General features: G+C 43.0%; 1 protein-coding gene across 2 annotated transcripts in view; it reads left to right on the forward strand.

Moving 5' to 3' along the window:
- Positions 1–10,756: 10,756 nt before the first annotated feature.
- The window catches only part of Ergic2 (ERGIC and golgi 2), a 42,409-nt gene continuing 29,001 nt past the window's right edge, over positions 10,757–24,164 (forward strand). Inside the window, exons 1-5 of one of the 2 annotated variants that reach the window (XM_013033426.1) lie at positions 10,757–10,858; positions 17,435–17,577; positions 19,294–19,402; positions 21,492–21,538; positions 23,709–23,779. In XM_013033426.1, the coding sequence (XP_012888880.1) occupies positions 17,472–17,577; positions 19,294–19,402; positions 21,492–21,538; positions 23,709–23,779 (333 nt within the window). In that variant the 5' untranslated portion in view covers positions 10,757–10,858; positions 17,435–17,471. The remainder of the gene's footprint in view (positions 10,859–17,434; positions 17,578–19,293; positions 19,403–21,491; positions 21,539–23,708; positions 23,780–24,164) is intronic. The other variant, XM_013033427.1, reaches the window with a different exon arrangement.

The following is a 24,164-nucleotide window of genomic DNA, read 5'->3' on the forward strand; positions in this document are numbered from 1 at the left end:
AAGCTAAGGAAGAATACGAGGTCCTGAGTTCGAGCCCCAGTACCTGCGTACACACAAACACAGACACACACACAAGATAAAAAACACAGCAGGTGGTGCTGTCCGTTGTGCTGACTCAGGTGTTCTATAGATGCAGTTGGCTGAAGGCCAAAAAAATCTCTCACCTGTGTAGGCCATGGTAGGCAAAGACACGCTTGTGCATGATATCAAGAAGTAGTTTCTCTCTGTTATTTTTGGAGACAAGGCAAGTCGAAATGAATGAGAAAACTGCTTTGTAAAGAGATGTGGAGTGTCTGTTTTAAATGCAAATGATGACAGAATTTGAATTAGCATGCATCAGTTTTTTTGTGTGTCAGTTATCCAATATTGTATATATTGCCTCTGTGACCTTCTGTATCTGATAGTGTTTCAGTGTTGCATACCATAAATGTACTCAACATCTTCAAGTGCTTTCCTCTTGTGAAATGTTGCTTTTATATTCCTAAGGCCCCTGAAAAATGTACTACATTGTTTATTATAAAATCAATACTAGTTCCCAAATCATAAAATAGGGAGTCCTTGCTTAAACAACATTGAGGACCTGGATACAGCTTTTCAGAATATTCTCTAGCCAAAAATGTATGCTGAAAATGTATGCTGGTGACTCATGACTATAATCCTAGCTCCTCAGGAGGTTAAGATACAAAAATTGAGGTTCAAAGCCAGGGTGGGCAGAAAAGTCTGTAAGTCAAAAGTTGGAAGTGGGCGGGCGCTGGTGGCTCACACCTGTAATCCTAGCTACTCAGGAGGCTGAGATCTGAGGATCACAGTTCAAAGCCAGCCCGGGCAGGAGAGACCATGAGACTCCTATCTCCAATAAACCACCAGAAAACCCGAAGTGGCGCTGTAGCTCAAGTGGTAGAGCGCTCGCCTTGAGCTGAAGAGCTGAGGGAAAGTGCCCAGGCCCAGAGTTCAAGCCCCACAACAGACAAAAAAAAAAAGTTGGAAGTGGACCTATGACTCAAAGTGCCAGCCTTGAGACAATAACCCAAGTGAGAATGTGAGGCCATGAGTTCAAGCCCTGGTATCGGTATAAAAGAAAAGTAATTGGACCCACCTTTGGAAGTGCTTATCTAAAGTACTGCTGAAGGGCTGAGTATGCATCTGTTTTGATCATTTAAGTGACAGTTGCATCCTAAAAGTTGAGGGATAAGGGTTACATGGCCTTTAGGAGATGTTCTGCATTGCCTTGGGGGTCCTCTCCCCTCCTCCCTGTTCTGTTTTTTGTACTGCTCGGTCCGTCCACACCAACTCCTTGAACATTCAAAGTAAGCACTGCTTTTTTAGATCAAATATTTTTCTTCTTCACTGTAACATGGCCAATGAAATTGTTTCCATACTTGAAATGGTTCTGATGGAAAATAAATCACATGCTATTTTTCAAATTATGAAGTGTATCTTGTCATGTTTTAATTTGATCCTCACAGCACAGAATGTCAAGTAAAGATGGAGAGCCTGGCTGGTCATCAAGTCACCACCCTCTGCCCCTCACCCCAGTGTGTGATGGAGAGCCCTTCGGAAATGGAGGTGTGGGGCTGGCTCCCTGGATTCACGTGTGGAATCACCATTGATCCTGTGCTCAGAAGCATCATTTGCGTAGTCAAATGGTGTGCTGATAATTTGTTTATGGTTTCAGGTGGTTAAAATCAGTGCCTCTGAGTCCACTTTAAGCCCACAGGTTGTGCTGTATACTTGAGCCTTGCTTTTTGCTGGTTAACTGGACATAAGAGTCTCAGGGACTTTCCTACCAGGAGCTGACTTCAAACTAAGAGCCTTCTGATTTCAGCCTTCTGAGTGGCTAGGATTACAGTTGTGAGCCACTAGCACTGGCCTGAAATTCTTAATTTTGAAGCAAGAAGACCAGCAATTTCATTTGGCACTACATCTCCTCAGCCGAGGAAGATAGCTAAGGTCCAGTTAGGAATTGCTTCCACCTGGCTGGACATCTGAGGTGTTGATGTATTTTTTTTCCCTAATCTGTGTTACTCTGAGAAGCACTTGTTAACATTTTTCTTTGTGGCTTTTAGACCTGATTTTCCTCTTCTGCTTCTGTCTGATGTCCTTCCATCCCAAATCAAACTCTAGGTCTTGTCATCAAACTCCCCATAAATCCCAGTTTCTTAACACGTCCTTCCACAGAAAAGTTATGGGAATGATTTCACAGCTTATTTTAAATGTATGAATTATTTGTCCAGGAGTTTTGAAATTGTTCAGATGTACCAGGCACTGGTGGCTCACACTTGCCAACCTAGCTTGTCAGAAGCCTGAGATCTGAGGATTGAGATTTAAAGACAACCTGAGTAGGCAAATCCAAAGTACTCTTATCTCCACTGAACCAGAAAACAGCAGAAGTGGAGGAGTGGCCTGCTGATATAGTGATAAAACCACCCAAGAGTATAAGGTCTTAAGTTCAAGCCTCAATAGTGACACAAAAACAAAAAAAAAAGGAGCCAGGTGCTCATGGCTCAAGCCTGTAATCCTACCTACTCAAGAGACTGAGATCTGAGGATTGTGGTTCAAATCCAGCCCAGGCAGAAAAGTCTATGAGACACTCCTCTCCAGGTGACCACCAGAAAACTGGAAGTGGCACTGTCGCTTAGGGATAATGATCAGGCCCTGAGCTCAAACCCCAGGACAAAGACACACAAAAAGTAATGATTCAGATATTGTAGGTTATTAAGAATATTCACAGAACATGGCCTATAAAAAACGAAAGATGCAAAGTTTTTGGAGGAAACTTTCATTTTAAGTAATCCTGAAGTGTATTTGTTAGAGGTTCTTTAGGACTGGGGGGTGTTGCTTCTTTTCCTTTTGTGGTTCTGCGGTCTAACTCCCTGCATGTTCTGCAAGCCTCCTCCCACTGTGCTACATTCCCCAGTGCTGGATGTATTCATCTATTGTTCACTGCAATACAAAGATGGCTGCCAGCACTTCAATTTGAACTTCCTCTGGTGCTTACCAGCCCTTGGTGTAAGACTCCAAAGTTGCTCACAGGTGGTGCCTCGTTTGGGGGCAGGATTTCACAGTACTGCTGCAGCTGCTTTTCAGCCACTCCACAAGCCACAATTTCACCTGTGATTGCTGTTATTCCAGGGGAACCCAAGGCAAATGGGACAGTTCTAAACATCTTCCCGAGAGATGTCAGGTCCCACTGTATGCAGAAGCACAGTCAGGGTGAGTGCCTCCCTCCAGAGCCACACCCACACCTACACCCAGTTCCTCTGCACACCCGTTGTAGTTAGAAAAAACTGAACCTTTCAAAAGCCCTGACATGTGACTATTCAGGTGTCACTTCCTGGGCAGGGAAGTGGATGAATACTGCCAGACTGGCAACTCTAATAGGTGGTGATGACTTTTGTAAAGCAGATCTTTATAACCGTTTGAATGTTTTGCTTTTAACTTGGCTGTAAAGAACCAAAACTTCTAACACACGATATGATGGCATGGGCACTAGTGGCTCATGCCTGTAATCCTAACTCCTTGGGGCTGAGATCCATGGGGCCTAGTCAAAACCATGTAGGCTGCAGAGTCCTTGAGACTCATCTCCAGTTAACCAGTGAGAAGCTGGAAGTGGAGCTGGGGCTCCAGTGGTAGAGCCAATCATGAGCAGAAACGGTAACAAACCCTGTCCAGGCCACTGTATTAGCACTGGACAAAAAGAGAAAGGTTGAGTGAAATAATTTCAGAGATGTGAATTGATTCTCTGATTCTTGACAGTAAAGAAGGAAATGACAAAGGTCCTCACAGGGCAGTGTGGTGACAGAGCCAGTACTGGCATTTCATTGACACACACTGGCACTGTCTAGCCACATCCTGAGTCTCTGCAGTCTGATGGTTTGTTGCCTATAACTGTTGTTATTTTGCCATCATCCTGGGTCAAATAATTTTAAGGAGAACCAACCAGACTAGAATGCATCCATCCAGCATAAGGACATGATGCTGAAGGGCAAGGACACCTGGCGGTTTCCTTGGAAGGGAGAAGGCAGTAGTAGAGTTCTCCAGGGGTTGGGATTCCCCCATAGAAACACAGACTATGTATAAGAATTGGTCTAATTTATATTACCTAATTGAGGCCTGATTTTAATTTGGAATTATTTTAGTGATTAGAACTTTATGGAGGCTAGTTATATAGTTCTATGTGTGTGTGTGTGTGTGTGTTGGTACTGGAACATGAACTCAGGGCCTGCGCACTGTCCCTTGACTTGTTCACTCACGGCTAGCACTTTACAATTTGAACCATACCTCCACTTCCAGCTTTTTCATGGTTAATTGGAGTTAACAGTCTTTCCAATTAGTCTGTATTGGCTAGATTCAAATTGAGATAATCAGATCTCAATCTTCTGAGTACCTAGGATTACAGGCTCATTATTTGCCTTTAAAATGGAAGGAAACCAACTCACAAAAGCACTCAAGAACTTGCCCCCAGTGACACAGCAAGTGGAGAACATGGAACTCAAGTACTTTGTATTCTTGGCCACTATACCAACGTTGTCATTAGCATGGCACCAATGCCACGCTGCACAGAGTGAGGACTGCCTAGAATCCACATCACATCTTCAAGGCTACGCATCATGGGTTTGGGGTTATTTTAGATAACATTCTGATATACAAAAGGATGAACTAAATGTTCTCCAAGCAGCTGTACTTGTCCAGCTGTGTGTGTGTGTGGGGGGGGTGTATGCATGCACACAGGTGCACACTTATGCCAGTGCTGAGTCTTGAACTCATCTATGCACTTTCGGTCATTTTCTAGGTTGAATGGACACCTAGGGCATTGTGGGAAGCAGCCACCTTTGAGGGGCAGCCCAGGCTCCGGAGGGGGCTCCACAGGGCGAGGCCCACGCGCGGCTGGGCTCGCAGCAGGTGTCCTGGCCCCATGCCCCGGGCACTCTTGGGCTTGGGACCCGGGGGGCGCCAGCAGCTCCTCCTCCGCGTCCCTGCGCTGCCCCGCAGCCTTTGGATTTTCATCTGCAGGTCCGTGCTCCCCCTTGCAGAGTGCGCAGGGCGTCCCCCCAGCCACTCGGATCCGCGCCACACCGAGTGACCGGCCAGTCGGTGTCAGGCCAGCCCTAGATTGCCCTTGCTGCCGACCCCAGCAACCCTAGACACAGCCCAGGCCTGAGGACATGGATGAGGAGGGAAACGCCAATATTCCATACTATTCTGGAGATGTACTGAAATAGACTTTTCATGTCTGCCATTTAATTAGTATCCTTTCGCTACCCTTCACCACGTCTCCTCATTTGCCATAAGGGGCAAGTGGCTGGATCTGACTAGGGACTCCTGGAGTTTGGGCCTGGTTCCTAAAGACTTCATTCTGTGACCATGCTAACCCCACCATTTTCTTTACCTGAATCTTAGGTCCCATCGCTCACACCTGTAATCCTAGCTGTTCTTGAATCAATCACCTTATAGTTCAATCCTGGAAGAAATTCCAGGAGACTCTCAAAAGATGGAGCTGGGCCCAGTGGGGACCACTCTTCATCCTAGCAGGAAGTCTGAACTAGGAGATCTACATCTTTGTGAAGGCCTGGGCAGAAAGAGAGATACTATCTCAGAATCATTGCAAAAGGGATCAGATGATTCAGCAATAGAGAGCTTATCTAGAAACAGAGTTGATCTAAAAAGATCAAATCCCATTACTGCCAATACACACACTTATTTATATAGCATCATCTCTGTATTCCTGTTCTAACGCTGACTCTGTGTGTGTGTGTGTGTGTGTGTGTGTGTGTGTGACTTTTGGGAGTTGGGGCCTAATCTCATTGGGAGCAGGAAGCCTTCTTAGTTCCATCTCTTCCCCCACCCCAACCCCACCATCTACCATGTCTTGTCCCCAGAAAGTACTTCAACAAGCCACTGCCAAACTTGAAGACCTGTTGCTGGCTGCCGTTGGCTCAAACCTGTAATCCTAGCTTCTCAGGAGGCTGAGGTCTGAGGATTGTGATTTGAAGCAAGAAAGACAAAAGTATATGAGATTCAATTATGCACTAATGAAGCTGTGGCTCAAGTGGTAGAGCACTAGCCTTGAGAGAAAAAGGTTCAGGGATAGTGCCCTTGTCCTTGGGACCAATGGAAAGACAAGGAGGGTAGGGGGAGAGGAAGGATGGATGGAAAGAAGGAAGGAAGGAAAGAAAGAGGGAGGGAGGAAGAAAGAAAGAAAAGAAATAAAAAGAAAAGAGAAAGGAAGAAAAGAAGGAAGGAAGGGAAAGAAAGAAAAAGAGGAAGAAAGAGAAAGAAAGAAAGGAAGGAAGGAAGAAAGGAAGAAAGAAAGAAGGAAAGAAAGAGACTACTCAGCGGCTTTTGGGTTGTGGCGGGCGGCTTCACATGGTGTCATCTGGAGTCACTCTCAGGCTGTGGCTGGCCACTCTGGCTGTGCTGGAAGGTCCTAGAAGATCTTGCTCCTATGTCTGGTACTCAGCAGCAGCACCTCCACCACACCCTCCCTTTCTGTCCCCCTGCCCCCCAATTCAGGAGTCTCACAAACTTCTTTAGGGCCTGACCCTTGGCCAAGAACAAAAGAAGAAGCCGCCAAATTTTACAGGCTTCACTCAGAAGGGCAAGCATGGATCTATCCCTTTCTATTGGTCACAGCAGTTTCAAGGCCCGCCTGGTCTCCAGGAGATGAGAATACCCCTACCTCCAGGTGGGAGGGATGATGGTGCCCATGGAAGTGGACTTCCACAGTGTCTCCTCCCAATGTGAGGCCTGGTGGTGAGAATGACGTCATGGGGCAGCTGGCCCTCTCCTTCCTTTCCTATGCCACTAGGTTTCATGCCACCAAGTGTTTTTATCTGAGCTGCTGGGTCAAACTTGGGACTTGTAGAGTTTGGGAATTTGGTCTACCAGCCTGGTTTCATTCAGTACCTGCACACTGTTTGTAATGTATTTTTAACTGATGAAAGGCTAGGTATGGTTTCCAATTCACTTTTAACTGGGTATTCACTTTACTTGAGATACTTTTGCAGTTGCCTCTTTTTTTTTTTTTTTGGTCTTTTATAGCTTTTTTCCCCTCTAAGAGCTGAGGACCGAACTCAGGGCCTTGTGCTCACCAGGCAGATGCTCTTCCGCTGAGCTAAACCTCCAGCCCCTTGAGATACTTTTGATGTCATTATGAGCCTCCTCTGCACACCAGATTTGAAGCATAAAATGTTCAAATTCTTGATCTTGCATAATTAAATGTTTATTTTTGAGGGTTTGTTTTATACCGATCCTATTATAAAAGTTTGGGGAGAATTGTTCCTACAATATTGGGCATTTTAGTTAACATTCTTAGGCTTCAGTATGAAATAGTTAACTAATTAATTAATGACTTAGTTCATTAGTCAATGTGCTGATACTGGCAATTGTGCTCAGGACTTCATGCTCTCAGTTCTTTTGCTGCAGACTGGCACTCTACCACTTGAGCAAAAGGCCTACTGCTCTTTTTTGCTGGTCCATTGGAGAGAAGAGTCTCTTGGATTTATCTGCCCAGGCTGGCTTTGAGTTGATATCCTCAGATCTCAACCTCATGAGCTGCAGGATTACAGGTGTCAGTCACCAGTGCCCAGCTCAGTGTTATTGGAGAAGGAAACACAACACCCTGTCTACTCAGTTCCTCAGCACAGGTGAGCATCAGCATGAAATTCTGGTGCAGAGGCTGTAGTAGAGCCCCTTGTTCCTCCCGGGGTTTTCTGTGCACTCTGGAGAGGCTGTGGCGTCCTTCGCCTATTCCTTTGCCGGGAGCCTCACCTCCCTGCGCCTCCTTTTCCCTGTGTCCCCATTGGTGGCTCAGTAGTTCATGTTTGCTTCCTTGGATTTTGTATCCAAAGTCACCAGATCCTGTCAAGCAGTGCTTCTTAGTCTTGGCTGTACCTCAGATTTCCCTGGGTTGATTTCACATCAGTGCAGATAGCTCTAAGGAGGAAAACAGCCCGTGGGGTCCATTGTCAACACAGAGCACCTGACCCTGAGTGGATTGCTCACACAGTGATCGAAGCTTATGAATTCACGTTATAATCATAAAACCTTGCACTTGGAAGTTCCCTAGATACACAGAGTGAGCAATGGGACAGCAGAAGGGGGCTCAGCTGGCAGAGGGAAAGGCGTACTGTGTTAGATGAGGGGTACTGGGAACCACGTCCCCAAAGAGCATTCCCTGCCACCGAGATCAAAGCAGTGCACAGACAAGGCCCCCTCAGCCAACCCCTGAAGCTGCAGCACATCAAGGGGAGGGACTTTCAGAGTGGACAGAACCGTTTCATAGAACTTGTCCAGCTCTCTGCCTACTGGACACTGTACTTTGCTAGATCTCAGATAACCATTAGAGCCTTGCTTTCTCTGGATTTTGTGTCTCCAGGTACCTTCTTTGTTTCTGCGCAGGTGCTGTCTACATCTCCCCTCCTGATCCTGCTGTCTCTGTGTATTTAAGGTTCTTATTTGGAGGCTCATGGACATATTTACAAAACAAATAGACTAAGCTATTATACAGGGGAAGATTCCAATGGTGTAACTCCCTTGAACAACGAACAGTTTACCAAAATGAATACCAGGAATCTAAAGTGTGTTTTGTAACTGGGCTGATGGGGAACAGGCTAGTGGAGCAAAGAAGGGTGAGCAAACATAATCTTCAATGCACACAGGTGAAAGTGGAAATAGGTAAGTTGAGGAAGGGTGGGTTTGGGAGTGGAGGGGGAATAATGGAAGGAGTGACATTGGTCAATATGCATCGCACTCATAAACTGACATGTCGAATTCAAGATTCTTTGTACATGCACTAAAAGATAACAATATTCAGAAGTTCTTATGTGGGGATTGCTGCAGATTCGCCAATGCCTTGTGCACTAATGCAGTTACCCAATGTGCCATGTGCCTTTACTAAGCTCCACCATGGCGGCTCCGTGCAGGAGGCAGGTCAGAACATGGGACGCTTCAGTCCCCAGCCAGGCCCAGTGTGCCCCTGCGTGTCAGTCCCCGCCCTCAGCTCCTCGAGCCATGAGCAGTCTGCTGTCAGTTCCTGCAGTCTTTTCCTTTTGAGAGTGCTGTGCGATGGAATCATGCAGTATGCAGCCTCCAGGGATCTTCCTTCCAACATTCACAATTGGTCTTCTACACCATCTTCTTTCTCTTCAGTCTGGTCTTGCCCACCACCTTCACCCCTTTTCTGATTCTCTAAGGACCTTGTACACTTAGCAGTACCTTATATTAAGAAAACATGAAGTCAGCTGCCCATAGCTCATTTTTGTAACCCTAACTACTTGGGAACATCACAGTTAGAGGCCTGCCCATGGAGTTTTTTTTTTTCTTTTATTGTCAACAGTGGGGTTTGAACTCGGTAGCCAGAGCTACCTTTCTGGTTTGGGGGTGGTTCATTGGAGACAAGAGGCTCATAGACTTTTCTGCCTGGTCTGGCTTTGAACCATGATCCTTAGCTTGGATATCCAGGATTATAGCTGTCAGCCACCAGTGCCTGACTTCCAGGCAGATTTTTGTTGTTGTTGTTGTTGGTTGTGGGGCTTGAACTCTGGGCCTGGGTGCTGTCCCTCAGTTCTTCAGCTCAAGGTTAGTATTCCACCACTTGAGCTACAGTGCCACTTCTGGTTTTCTGGTGGTTTATTGGAGATAAGATTTTTACAGAGATAAGATTTTCACAGACTTTCCTGCCTGGGCTGGCTTTGAATTGCGATCCTCATCATCTCAGCCTCCTGAGTACATAGGATTACAGGTGTGAGCCACAGACACCTAGCTGCAGTTATATTTTTGAGATTCCCTTCTCAACCCACAAACGGGCACTGTTATGGTATATACCTGCCATCCTGTGCAGGGAGGTGAGAATGGGAGGAGTGGGGTTTTAGGCAGAAAAGTCTGTAAGACTCCATCTGCATGGATGGAAGCTCATCTCTGTAGTGTATGCCTGTGATCCCAGAAATAACTGGAAGCCAAAAGTAGGTAGAACTAGGCTCAAGGAAGTGCCTGGGACATTCCATCCTAAAAATAACCATTGAAAAACAAGGCTAAAAGTGTGGCTTGGTGATATCATGTCAGTCTAGCAAGAGTGAGGCCCCAAGCTCAGATTCCAGTAACAACAACAACAAAAAATACACAAGGAAACTTTCTGTTCCTCTTACTTCTTAGAGTCCAGTGCCGTGTGTGTGTGTGTGTGTGTGTGTGTGTGTGTACACCAGCACTGTGGCTTGAATTCAGTGCTTCATGTTCTTGAGTTTTTATTTTTGAAATTAAGGCTGGCACTCTACCACTTGAGCCACAGCTTCACGTTCTGCCTTTTTGTGGTGGTTTTATTAGAGATAAAAGTCCCATGACCTTTCCTGTCTGGGCTGGCTTAACACCATGCTCCTCAGATCTCAGCCTCAAGCCTAGCTAGGATTACAGGTGTGAGCCACTTGCGCCTGTCCAGCCCACGCAGGGATGGAGGTGCTCAGCTCCTCAGGTGGCCTGGTGGCATTTCTGTGCCCCAAACTCTCACCAGTGTGGGGAACAGCTTCATTTCATGTTTTTTTCCCCTGCTTATTGTCACCAGGAGGGAAATTTTTACATCGCAGCACCAGTGTGAGATTCCCGACCGGCAGTGGAAACTTCACTGCCGCAGGCCACGCCCTTCCACCGCAGGCCACGCCCTACCTCCACTGACCACGCCCACTTAAAAAAAGCTTTGGCCCCGCCTCCGGCTCAGTAACTCTTACATCAGTACGGAAAATATCGCGGGACCCACTCCTCCTCTCCGTGACAGTCTCTGCATTCTCGCGAGATTTCCAGGTACATGGGAGCCCTGGCGACCCGGGCTTCTCTGAAACATGGCGGTCTGCTCGGGCCGCACCATAAGGTAGGGGGACCCGAGCCCCTGCGAGGCGCTGCCCCCGTCTTTCCCGAGTTTCTGGGGCGGGGAGTGGCGGCGCAGGGCCTAGCTGGCCTTCCCGTCCCACCGCGTTCCGGAGCGGCGGCGGACTGAGGAGAGCGCGGCCCGCCTTCGCCGGGCGACTCCCGGCGGGGCTGGCAGCGCGGTCCCGGCGCGGCCCCGGGGCTCCGGCCCCCTCGTCCCCGGAGGTATTCGGGTCTTCCTCCGTCGCCCGGTGCCGTGCGGTGTCTGATGGGCGTGTGGCCTCGGACGGCCACCGCCGTGTGGAAGCGCCGCGCTCGGCTTGGCGAGGAAGACCCGGTGCCGGCCGGGCCTGGCCGCGCAGACGCCGCGGGGATCGCCGGCCCCGGGTCGCCGGGGAGCGCCGGGTCCGAGGATGCGGGGGGAGGGAGCCGCGTGTGAGTGCGCGCGTGCGTGCGTGCGTGCCGGTACTGGGGCTTGAACCCAGGGCCTAGGCGCTGTGTTCCTTAGCTTTCTCGCTGCGCTCCACCGCTTGAGCCCCAGCTCCACTTCTGGCTCCGAGATACGAGTCTCCCGGACTTCCCTGCCCCAGCTGGCTTGGCATCGCGGTCCTCCGAGCTCAGCCCCCCTACCCCCTGAGCAAGGAGGATTACAGACTGGAGAGCCTGGCCATATCTTGTAACTTTTACATTTAGACTTTAATGCCCTTGGAGTCGGAAGACCACGTAAAATAGGTTGTCATGTTGCAAGACTGACTTTGAGGAGCAAAGCTACAGAGACAAGGACGGTTTCTCTGTTGATGTTGTTCTGTGTTCATTTACGTAGCTTGATACGTGTGGCTTCTTCACTGAAGGATTTATAGTTATTTACCTAAATTTGTGGATGGCTGTCTTGGAGTTAATGTATTCCAGCTCTGATAAGAGGAAATAGGAACGAAATTACAAATACAAATGGAAGTTGTGAGGTTTTTTGTTTTTTTTTTTTCTTTTTGTCACCTTTGGCTCACAACTAAGATGACAATGACTTCATGGTACAAATTCTTTTAAAATATTTTTATTGTTGTGCAGAAGGGTTACCATTTCATAAGGCAGGTAATGAGTACGTTTTGGACAGTGTTACCCCTTCCTTTGCTTTCCCCCAGCTTCTGCCTCCTGTCTGCCTACTAGTTGCACAGTTCATTTTCCACATAATACTAATTCTTACGTTATACAAAGTTAAAAAGATCTGCTTACTTATGTATTTATTTATTTTGTTGTACATGGGCTTGGAGTAAGACCTTTATGCTCTTGATTCACTCTGCTCAAGGCTGGCAGTCTACCACTCGAAGCACACTTCGGCTTCTGGCTTTTTGCAGTTAAGGGGAGGCAAAAGTATCCCAGATTTACCTACTCAGGCTGGATTCAAACCAGAATGCTCAGATCTTAGCCTTCTGAGTAGTTAGCATTACAGGTGTGAGCCATTGGCACTGGAGTTTAAAAGATGTGTTGAGGGAAATTAGATTTTGTGTGTAACAAAAACAGTCAGGTATTACAATTCCCCACCCCTGATGTTTCCCCTTCTCTGGAATTGGCTTTTGTGTGTGTGTTTGTGTGATGAGGCTTGAACACAGGGCCTGGGCACTCTCCCTGAGCTTCTTTGATCAAGGCTAGTGAGGTTCTACCACTTTTAGCCACAGCTCCACTTCTGGTTTTCTAGTGGTTAATTGGAGTTAAGGGTATCATGGACTTTCTTGCCTGGGCTAGCTTTGAACCACAATCCTTAGATATCAGTCTCCTGGGAAGTTTAGGATTACAGGCCTGAGTCACCAGCATCTGGCCAGGGGTTGCTAATTTAAATTGAAGAAATGATGGAATTTATTTTTAATAGAAATCACTTTCAGTCAGTCTTTGTAGCGGCATATTTTATTTAATAGTTCTCCAATATTAATTTCAATTCTTCTCTTTAATATTGCAATGGACAATTATTTAATCTCTTTCTGCCTTTGCTCCCTCACTTGTAATACTTACATAATAACATTCACCTTCCAGGTAGGTTGTAGGAGTAGATGCTTTAAAACATAGGAAGCATTTAGCACTGTGCCTGCTAGTAAATACTGGGAAAGTGTCAGTGCTTATTACTTTTTTATTTTCATTTTTTAATGTGTGTAGTTGCAGTTGTTTCTCTGGTTTGTAGTCATAATACAGACTAAAGAAGAGACTTCTTGATGACCATCTCCCCTCTCCCCCCTCCCCCCCAACTGATTAACCTTCTTTAGTTGTTAGTATGACCTTCACTTTTCATCTTCAGTTGCTTGATGGCTTAACTGTTATCTTCTGTTTGTGACTAAGGCACAAAAGGTTTTTTTTTTTTAATATCTTTTTGTAAAGGTGAGGAAGAGAGGGGTTACAGTTACATAAGTAAGGTAATGGGTACATTTCTTTTTAAACAGTTACCCCCTCCCTCATTTTCTCCCTTTTACTCCTTCCTACTCCCCCCTCCCAAGTTGCATAGTTCATTTCTAACATAGTGTCTAGTAAGTATCATTGTTGCATTGGTTCATCATTTGTCCTGCTGTTTGTACTTCTTGTAAAGTCTTGTTTTAGACTTGTTAGTTCTCTGACTCTCCCTGCCTTAACCCATGCTATTGCTTTTGGGAACTTGCTTTCCAGTGTAAATGAATTTCCCACATCAGCAACATTGTTTCTCTTTTGCTGGCACTGGAGCTTGAATTTAGGACCTCATATTCTCAGTTTTGCTTTATCACTCAAGGCTGGTGCTCAATACTTGTGCCACACCTCCACTTCCAGCTTTTTACTGCTTAATTGGAGATAAGAATCTCAGGGACTTTTCCTGCTCCTGCTGGCTTCCAATTGTGATCCTGCCATCTCAGTCTCCTCAGTTGGCAGGATGACAGACATCAGCCACCAGTGCCTAGCTCTCTTATTCTCATTTAATGACCTACTTTTAGTTTCTAGGGGTAGCCTTAACAAATTACCACCAATATTCACCCTCCTGGAGGCTTGACTGCCAAAACCAGGATGCAGTAAGGGACCTGTTCTCCTTGCGTAGCTCTAGGAAAGCCCTGTTCCACTGCTTCCTTGCTTCTGGGCTTTTGTGTTCTCCCCTTGATCTCATAAGGGTCCAGTCTTTAGAGGTTAGAAGACATAATAAAAAACAGAGATTGCCAAAGAGATTTTATTAGATGAAAGCAGGATGAGAGGGCTGGGGTTGAAGACTGACATACAATTGTAATATTTAATTTTGCAAAGTAAGAATATTTTCAAAGCAAAACACTTCTGTTGTCTGCTTTTTAGTGTGTGTGTACTAGGACTTGAACTCAAGGCCTCCTATTCTTACTTGTCCTTTTTACTCAAGGCTTGCACTCTACCATTTGAGCCACACCCCAGCTTTTTGCTGGTTAATTGGAGATAAGAGTCTTTGCTCTTTTCTCTCTTTCTTTCTTTCTTTCCCTCCCTCCATCCTTCCCTTCTTTCTTCCTTCCTTCTTTCTTTCTTTCTTTTCTTTCCTTCTTTCTTTCTTTCTTTTCTTTCCTTCTTTCTTTCTTTCTTTTCTTTCCTTCTTTCTTTCTTTCTTTCTTTCCTTCTTTCTTTCGTAGGTCTTGAACTCGGCCTGGGCACTGTTCCTCAGCTCTTCAGCTCAAGGCTAGCTATCTACCACTTGAGCCCTAGCACCACTTCGGGCTTTTTTCTTTTTGGCTTATGTGGTGCTGAGGAATCGAACCCAGGGCCTCATGCATGCAAGGCAAGCACTCTACCACTGAGCCACCTTCCCAGCCCCATCTTTGCCCTTTTCTTTCCCAGATCCCTTAAAGGTATGTTCCTCAGATTTCAGCCTCCTGATCTTGCTCATGGGTGCTGTTGCATACATTAAGGTAAAAGTCATTGGAATGGAAAGAACTGTTAAGCATAAGTGAAATGAATGAATGTGAATGAATGCCATAGGATCATGAGTTCAAAAGATGATTATGGAAGCTAGATGCTGGTGGTGCATACCTCTAACCGCAGCTATTCAGGAGTCTGAGGTCTGAGGATTGTGGTTCAAAATCAGCCTCAGTGGAACAGTCTCTCAGACTCATTAACTAGCCAAAAGGCACCAGAAGTGGAGTTGTGACTCAAGCAAGGCGTTAGCGAGGCTTTGCCAGGCTTAAGCAACAAAGCTAAGGGACAGCATCCTGCCCCTGAGTTCAGGCCTCAGTACCAGGGCTTGAAAAAACAGATGATGATGAGATGAGGCAGAAGAGAAGCATCCTGGGTGTTCTGAGTGCTGAAATCATTAAGGAAATTTTAAGTTCATCCAGATGTCAGTGGAGGACAACAGCAGGGACTAGAGTGAGAGTTGTGTGTGCTTCCAAGCCAACTCTACCTACCAGATGTGCAGCCCTAGGAAAATGAGTTGACTGCTCTTGTCCATATGTGGGAATGAAACTAGCATGTGCTGCATAGAGAAGCAAAATAGAAATTGCTTTCTATGTCATACACATGTTAGCTTTTATTACCAGGGAAAGACATTTTTGCAAAGGGAAGAAATGCTGGAGAAATATGCCCCAAACATGGTACTTTTTAACCTAGTGCATTTCAGAAGCGAAGCAGTAATTGGAAGGAAATGGACTTCATAAAGCAAGTACAATGCCAGGTGCCACTTGCTCACGCCTGTAATCTTAGCTACTCAGGAGGCCAAGATCTGAGGATTGTGGTTCAAATCCAGCCCAGGCAGGAAAGTCCTTGAGATTCTTTTTTCCAGTTAACCACAAGAAAACTGGAAGTGGTGCTGTAGCTCAAAGTGGTTGAGTGCTAGCCTTGAGTGAAGAAGCTCAGAGATAGCATGCAGGGCCTGAGTTCAAGCCCCACAACCAACCAACACACACATACACAGTGTGATAAAGAAATAGTAATACATTTTGAAGGTTAAAAGCCTCCCACCTCCACCCCCCCCCAAAGCAGAGAACTAGAAGACAATTGGGATTAAGTGAGAAAAAAGACAGTAGAAAATGAGGTTGGGGAGGGAGAAATATTAGCTCTTTAGCCAAATAGAAAATATTTCTGGTGTAGTGAAAAAACAATTGGCTTTTTTTTTCCTCCTGTTACTGGGGCTTGAACTCAGGGCCTTACTCCCCACTCTACTTTGCCTTTTTTGCTCAAGGCTGGTGCTTTACCACTTAAGCCACAGCTTCATTTCTGGCTTTTTGATGGTTAATTGGAGATTAAACATCTCACAGACTTTTTTTTCTTGCCTCATCTGGCTTTGAACCATAAACATCAGATCTCAATCTCATGAATAGCTAGGATTACAGGCGTGAGCCACTGTGCCTGGCAGAGGACCAGTTTTCATAGGTGAAGCATCCAGTTTTGGAATAGAAGCAAGGAGATGGATGTATTTGCAGAGAGATTTGGGCTGGCTTTGTAGATTCAGGAGAAATCCATGCATAGCTCTAAGCTGAACAGGGAACTGCCTGGACAGTGAAGGTCAGTAGGCGAGCGAGTATGCAGTCTGAGAGCAGGTGAATCTATGAAGGAGGTAAGGAGGGTCTTAGAGGCAGGAGGAAAGGCAGAGAAGTAGGCTGCAGGTTGAAAAATTCTTAAATGAATGTTTGGGACCAGAAGTTTTAAATTTTGTAGATTTTCTAGGTTTGAAATGCTTGTATAGGCTTTAATGATTGAGCATTTCTAACCTGAAAATCCAAAATGCTCGAAAACCCAAAACTTGAACATTACGTCTAAGCTCAAAAGTTTTATATTTAAAACTCTTTCTATGTATGTATCTCTCTCTCTCTCTCTCTCTATATATATATATGTATGTTTGTATATATATAATTTTGTTGTCATTTAGGGGTTACTATTTCATAAATCAGGTAATGAGTACATTTCCTTTTGGACAATGTCATTCTTTCCTTTGCTTCTCCCTAATTTCTTTCCCTCCCATCCCTGCCCACAAGTTTCATAATTTATTTTCCATATAGTGTTGAGTTCCATGCCTGCATTTGTTCACCCTTCCTCCATTTGTGTGGCTTCCCCTCCTCCCCTCAAAAGATTTAAAGCATTTAAAATTTTTATATTTAGTGCTGCTAATGGGGCTTGAATTTGGGCTGGCTCCTGTCAGCTTTTTGCTGGTTAAGTGAAGATGAGATTGTCAGAGACTTCAAACTGCCTGAGCTGGGGTTGAACCTGAATCCTCAGATCTCAGACTCCTGAATAGTTAGGATGACAGGCAACAGCCAACAATGCCTGGCCTATATTTGTGTTCTTGTTAGGCTATTTTACTTACTTGTGGTCCACTATTGGCAAGGTGTAATTTTGATATAAGCAACTACATAAAACATAATCACATTGATTTTAATTTGTATACATTAATTAAAATGATTGTCTCTGTTGTTTTTGTTTTGTTTTGATACAAAACGTATGTGCATGTACAAATTACCTTTTTTGTCAGGGTTGGAATGGGTAGCTAAGTCTTATGTGTTGTTTTGCTTGTTCTTTCAAGGAGACTTGGAAACACCAAGTCATTCTAAAGGAATTTTTCAATTCTCTTCAAATAATGTTCTGTCTCTTTGCAGATTCATTTATTGCTTACTTTTTTATTCCTTAGCATGACTATATGAAGGAAGAAGAAGGTTTTCCTGAAGATGAGGCGACTGAATCGGAAAAAAACCTTAAATTTGGTGAAAGAATTGGATGCCTTTCCAAAGGTTCCCGAAAGCTATGTAGAGACCTCAGCCAGTGGGGGTACAGGTGAGCTGGTATTAAAATTTGTAAACGATGCTATCAACCACCATCAGTGACTTGTGCAGCTACTTTTTAAATTTTATTTTGTTGCTTATTATTATGTGTGTTTGTACCAGTACTGGAGGGCTTGTACTCAAGGCCTGCATATTGTCCCTTAGTTTTTTCATTCAAGGGTGATACTGAACCACTTGAGCCGCACCTCTGCTTCCAGCTTTTTGCTGATTCATTGGGTAATAAGAGTCTCATGGACTTTGTTGCCCCAGTTAACTTCGAACTGTGATCCTGAGTACCTGGAATTATAGGTGTGAGCTACTAGTGCCCAGTGTTTGCAGTTACTTGGTGGGCGGTCTTTGTCCATGTCATGATTTGCCCTAGTTTTATACATACTTATATTCTACATGGCATCCAACACAGGCCTGTCTGTGCAGTCAGCAGTGCTTATTCCAATGCTTTGAAGCTTCAGTGTAATTACATTAAGAGATTGTCATATGTAAACAGAATTGAGTTTAGATTGTAGATCCAGACTTTGGATTTAAATGATACTTCTCTTTAATTTGAGGAAATTACTTCAGTCTTTCTGCTAAATTTCTTCTGTGAAATGGGGACATCTTTATTTGCTTTCTAGTATCTAGTTTAACAGTATCTGTTAAACATTTGTATGCAAAATGTTTAGAGTGGTGCCTGGTACAGATAGAAGTAGTTGATAAACTACTCTTCAAAGACGGTTGGTAATGATATTTCATAGTATTTCGTACCATGTGATGAATGAGTGCAAAGTTCTAGAGAAGATTGACATTTTGTTGGATAAAATGTGTAATGGTATGCTTATTATTTCCCGTCCCCAGTGATTGTGCAACAATAATTTTCATTGTATTTGTTAAGAAAACAGATCATTTTCAATGAAATCAAATGGTTTGTTATATGAGAATTGCTTTTTTTTTTATCAGATTTTTTGGTCTCAAGTTATGAATGAGGTAATGTGCTTAGGAGATTGCAAAGTAAAAGAATGTTCTGGATTTGGGAATGCTATTTTAGTTTCTGGCATACAGATTATTGTGCTTTTCAGGATCTCAGAGCATAGGCTAATGTTTTGTTTTGAATTAGGCTATGAGCATGGGTGTACTTTTCATTGTTGTTCATTTTTGTTATAGTTCTGTTTTGTTTGTTGCTAGTACTGGGGCTTGAACTCAGGGCCTGGGCACTGTCCCTTAGCTTTTTTGTTCAAGGCTGGTTCTCTACTACTTAAGCCACTTTCAGCTTTTTTGGTGGTTAATTGGAGATAAGAGTCTCAAGGGCTTACCTACACTAACCTTTGAATTGGTCATGAGACAATTGCACCCTGGTGGATGTGTTTTTCTTAATAAGAAAGTATTTTCAGTTTGTACTGTAAACATGTTTGTTTTCATCATTTATCAAGTCTGACACTGCTACATTTAAGAAAGTAGAAAACTTGTGCTTTGTAAAATTTTTATTTAGTGGGATACCCTTAAAATGGAAGAAATAAAATCATTTTCAGTATACAAATGTTTTCTTCCTTTTTGTGCTCAGTAAATTTCATTTTTGAGATGTTTTAGAACAATCTGTGATAAAATTGGTGAGAAAACTTACTGTGTTTATGAACTGGCAATTGTAGATTTTTTTTTTTACTAATTTTATTTTCACTTAAAGAGTTTGTGGTTTAAAATTTTTATTGTTTTAATCTTATTTGTTATTGTTTTTCAGTTTCTCTGATAGCGTTTACTACTATGGCTTTGCTAACAATAATGGAATTCTCAGTATATCAAGATACATGGATGAAGTATGAATATGAAGTAGACAAAGATTTTTCTAGGTAACTGTATCTCACAATACCTAAGCTCTACTTTTGTTAGGTTATTTTAGAGAAATTTATGTTATTTATGAGAAATAAATATGAGGTTATTTATGAGAAATTCTCATTTTGTGTATTGAAACATTGTTTTTTGTTTTTTGTCTGCTTTTGTGTGTGTGTTGGTCCTGAGGCTTGTACTCAGGTCCCAGGTGTTGTCCCTGATGTTCAAGGCTAGAGTTCTAATACTTGAGCCACAGCTCAATTTCTGGCTTTCTTGGTTAATTGGAGATAAGAGTCTCCACTGACTTTTCTGCCTGGGCTGACTTTAAACTGTGATCCTCAGATCTCAGCCTCCTGAGTAACTATTATAGGATTATAGGTGTGAGCCACCAGTAAAAAGCTGTTTTGAAATTTTTTTGCAGGTAGCAGGTTTATAATATTAGGATTGCAGAGTTTTAGCTATGAATTCAATCCAGTTCTTCCTTTTACTTACTCCATGACTTTAGGGAATTTACTAAGTCACATCTGCATGTGTTTCAACACCTGTTCTGTGAGATAGAAATAATAATGGTAGGACTCTTTTGTTTTCTTTTTCATGGGACTTAGCAGGTAAATCAACATTTGTAAGATTGCTGTGTATCCTTGGTCAAGCCATATAAAGGATTTATTGGTGGCTTTAGTTCCTTCATCTGTAACATGAATATGTTTCTAGATTGCATTAATTATTTGGGATTGGTTGTAGTAGTTATTTCATTTGTTTTTAGCACTAAATTAAAAATTTCCAAGTATGGTCTTAGGTACTTATCTATGTCACCACATGAATACAGGCACAGGGTCCATACTTAGAAGTCTGGTACTTGGCCTTCTTCTCTGTCTCCTACAGATGTCCTGAAAGTGCACACTGGAATTATTTTGAGTACAGTGTGAATTGTAGGCAACTTTTAAGACTATTAAGGCCTCCAAAATGTGTAATTCCTAACTGGAATCATATGAAAGTCCTTCAGAGTGAACTCAGCTTGGATAAGAAGCTCAGAACTCATTATTTATACTGATTGTTTTACTTGGAAGGGATATTTCATTTTGCTGTTTGAAAATTAACTTTATTTCAATTACTGATTTGGGAGCAAAGCATTGATTGGATCTTGTTAAAACGCCTGTAGATCTGTAAGCATCAGATTTATTTGTTTGTTTGTTTTTCCTGGTGGTTTAGTTGTAATTATCTTGAGATATCCAGACTTAGTTTCTGAAATGTCCCCTTAATGGATATGTGATTTTCTGCTGTGCATTTTTGCTGCTCTGCACACTGATGGTTCTCTCTCTCTCTCTTTTTTTTTTTTGTCTGATGGTTCTCTTGAAGGACCATATCCACCCATTTTATTGCTCTCTACATCACATAGATTAAATCTATTTTAATGGTTTTTATGATAGCTAGAGAAAAATTTACACCTAATTCTTGATTTGGTATTCTTTTTGGTCAGGCATGGGGTTTGAACTCAGGGCCTGGGCACTGTCCCTGAGCTTTTGGGCTCACAGCTAGTGCTCTGCCACTTTGAGCCACATTGCCACTTCCTTGATTTGCTATTCTCTCTCTCTCTCTCTCTCTCTCTCTTGGTCAGTTGTGGGGCCTGAATTTTGCCTGGGCGCTGTCCCTCAGCTCTTTAGCTCAAGGCTTGTGCTCTACTACTTGAGCCATAGCACCACTTCCGGCTTTTTCTGCATATGTGGACCTCATGCGTGCAGGGCAGGCACTCTACCACTAAGCCACCCTCCCAGCCCTTGATTTGTTATTCTTAAAGGAATGTTTTATCTAATATTTAAATGCACAGAAGTTTAGATATTGTTGAGTTTCTCAGAATTATCTATTTTAGAGCTGCTACCCTGAGGTTTAAAAAGTAATGTGTTAAAGATGTGAAAAGTTAACAAGATTTGTTAAGTAATCACTAGATAGAAGTTTTTAGTAATGCCTTTGTTTTTATTATAGCAAAGGCAATCTGAGTTGTAATTAGTACCTTTTTTGTTTGAAATCCAAGACTTCCATAGGTAGATTGATTTCTATTGCTCATACTTTTGCTAATTGCTAGGTTCTAATGTTTATCTTTTTGTCTTTTAGTAAATTGAGAATCAATATAGACATTACTGTTGCCATGAAGTGTCAGTGTAAGTACTGTAAGCTTGGCCTTTCTCCATGTACTGTAGTTCAGACAGTTGCAGTAGAACTTCAAAACACTGTAATTTAACATTTTTTCCTTTTGAATATTTAAATATTTTATCATGTTGCTTAATGGTACATATTGTCTCACTTTAGTTTCAATTCAGTGAATTCCGTAGCCATAAAGAAAGATTTAGCCAGGCACTGGTGACTCATGCCTGCAATCCTAGATTCTCAATAGGCTGAGATCTAAGGATTGTGGTTTGGAGCCAGCTGGGGCAGGAAAGTCCATGAGTCTCTTAACTCTAATATCCACCAGAAAACCAGAAGTGGCACTGTGGCTCAGAGTGGTAGAGCACTAGCCATGAGTGAAGAAGCTCAGAGACAGCACCTAGCCCCTGAGTTAGGGTCCCATGACTGACCCCCCCCCAAAAAAAACAAAACAATAAACAACCAGACAATAAAAGGAAGATTTAGCTGGGTGCTGGTGGCTCATGCTGGTAATTCTAGCTACTTGGGAGGCTGAGATCTGAGGATCAAGGTTCATGGTCAGCCAGGGCAGGAGAGTCCGTTAAACTATTCCAGCAAATAGCTAGAAGTAGTGGTGTAGCTCAAGTGGTAGAGCTCCAGCCTTGAATGAAAAAGCCACAGGTCAGTGAAAGGACATGAGTTCAAGCTCCAGTACTAGTATAAATAGTGACAGAGTGATAGAAAGAGAAAGATAGAGGTCTAACATTAGTGAATTAAAATATAAGAAAGGGCTGGGGAGGTGGCTCAGTGGTACAGCGCTTGCCTTGCATGCCTGAGGCCCTGGGTTTGATTCCTCAGCACCACATAAGAAAAAAGCTGGAAGTGACGCTATGGCTCAAGTGGTAGAGCGCTAGCCTTGAGCTGAAGAGCTGAGGGACAGCGCCCAGGTCCAGAGTTCAGGCCCCACAACTGGACCCCCCCAAAAGAAAATAAAAAATAAAATGTAAGAAAATGAGGAAAATTGTCAATGAGAGTTGAAGTTAGGCTATATTGTTCTTGTTGGTATAACAGAGTTACATATACCTTCAGAAGCATAATCTTGTTTCACTGGTTCAAGTGACCACCTTTCCTGACACTTCCTCTCTTTTATTTGAAAGTACTTCAGAGTGAATTGTGATGAGTTACTCATTTTATTCCTTCACTATCTTTACTTAGTTGTTCTGAGGCAAATAGAAAAATGCTTATTTGTTACAGAGATAAAAAAGTATTACTTTCCAAAATGGTGGCACTTCTACATGAAAAGTGTCCTTGGAGTTACTACTTTGAGTATTTGAAATGAAGAATTCATATATTCAGGCAAAATACTTAGTATGAAATAGTTTTACCCAATTTCTAATAGAACTCATCATAGAACACTTATAGCTCTTTTAAAAAATTTTCCTTCTATTAGTAGTTTTAAGAAAAACAGTATTACCTTAATACTTAAATTTTCAGTTAACACTAATGGCAAATATATCATGTTGTCTGACATTACAGTGTTAGTTTTTTCAAAATAAAGTTGAAATTGCTTTTTTTTTTTTTTTTGGTGTGTGTGCTAGTTCTGACTCTTGAATTCAAGGCCTTCAGCTCTCACTTGGCTTATTTGCTGAAGGCTGGTACTGTACCACTTGAACCATGCTTTCACTTCCAGCTCTTTGGTGGTTAATTGGAAATTAGAGTGTCAGACTTTCCTGCCTGGACTGGCTTTGAACTGCCATCCTCAGATTTCAGCCTCCTAAGTAGCTAGGATTACAGATGTGAGCTACTGGTATCTGGCTTGACTTAATTTGAAAAAGCATCAGCTAAGATTTCTTTTAATCTCTGAAAAAAATTTTGTAGCTTATATTTTGTTCATTTATTTAGTGCTTGTGATTAGGTTTTTGCCAATTTTTGCAAAGCTCTTTAATTCAGTCAGAATTGCATTTTTTTACCCTGGGACTCCATGTCATTTATTTTTTAGAGCAAGAAAAATAATTTTTTTCTGACTTTCAGAATACTATGTACCAAAGCTATATAGTGCTATTGTTTTAATTTTTGAACCAGTAAGCAGTATAGAAAGGTGATACTATACACTTTGAGTTTTCTATTAGTTTTGTTAATTTGCTTTACGTCAGATACAGTTTTGATCTGAACATAGGTTGTGAAACGTTTGTTTGTTTTTTCCTACAGATGTTGGAGCAGATGTATTGGATTTAGCAGAAACAATGGTTGCTTCTGCAGATGGTCTTATTTATGAACCAGTAAGTTTGGTTTACATAGTGATTGAAAAATATGCTTTAGGAATTGAACCCTTGGAATCACTTTGAATTGACTATTAGTTTGGTATATATACTATACATTTTTTTATTAAGAATAATTGAGCTAGGCAATGGTGGCTCATACCTCCTGTCCTACTTACTCGGAAGGCTGAGATCTAAGCATCCTGGTCCAAAGCCAGCCAGGCCAGAAAGTCCATGAGACTCTTAGCTCTCTAGTTAGCCACCAAAAAGCAGAATAGAGCATCAGTCTTAAGTGAAAAAGCTGTGCAACAGCACCTAAGTTCAAGCCCTAGTACTAACACATAAAAAAGAATAACCATTTACTTTTACCACTGTATTTTTGCTTCCATTTCCTGTCACTCTTAGT

This window comes from Dipodomys ordii, unplaced genomic scaffold (assembly GCF_000151885.1).
Source record: "Dipodomys ordii isolate 6190 unplaced genomic scaffold, Dord_2.0 Scaffold167, whole genome shotgun sequence".
NCBI classification, from domain to species: domain Eukaryota; kingdom Metazoa; phylum Chordata; class Mammalia; order Rodentia; family Heteromyidae; genus Dipodomys; species Dipodomys ordii.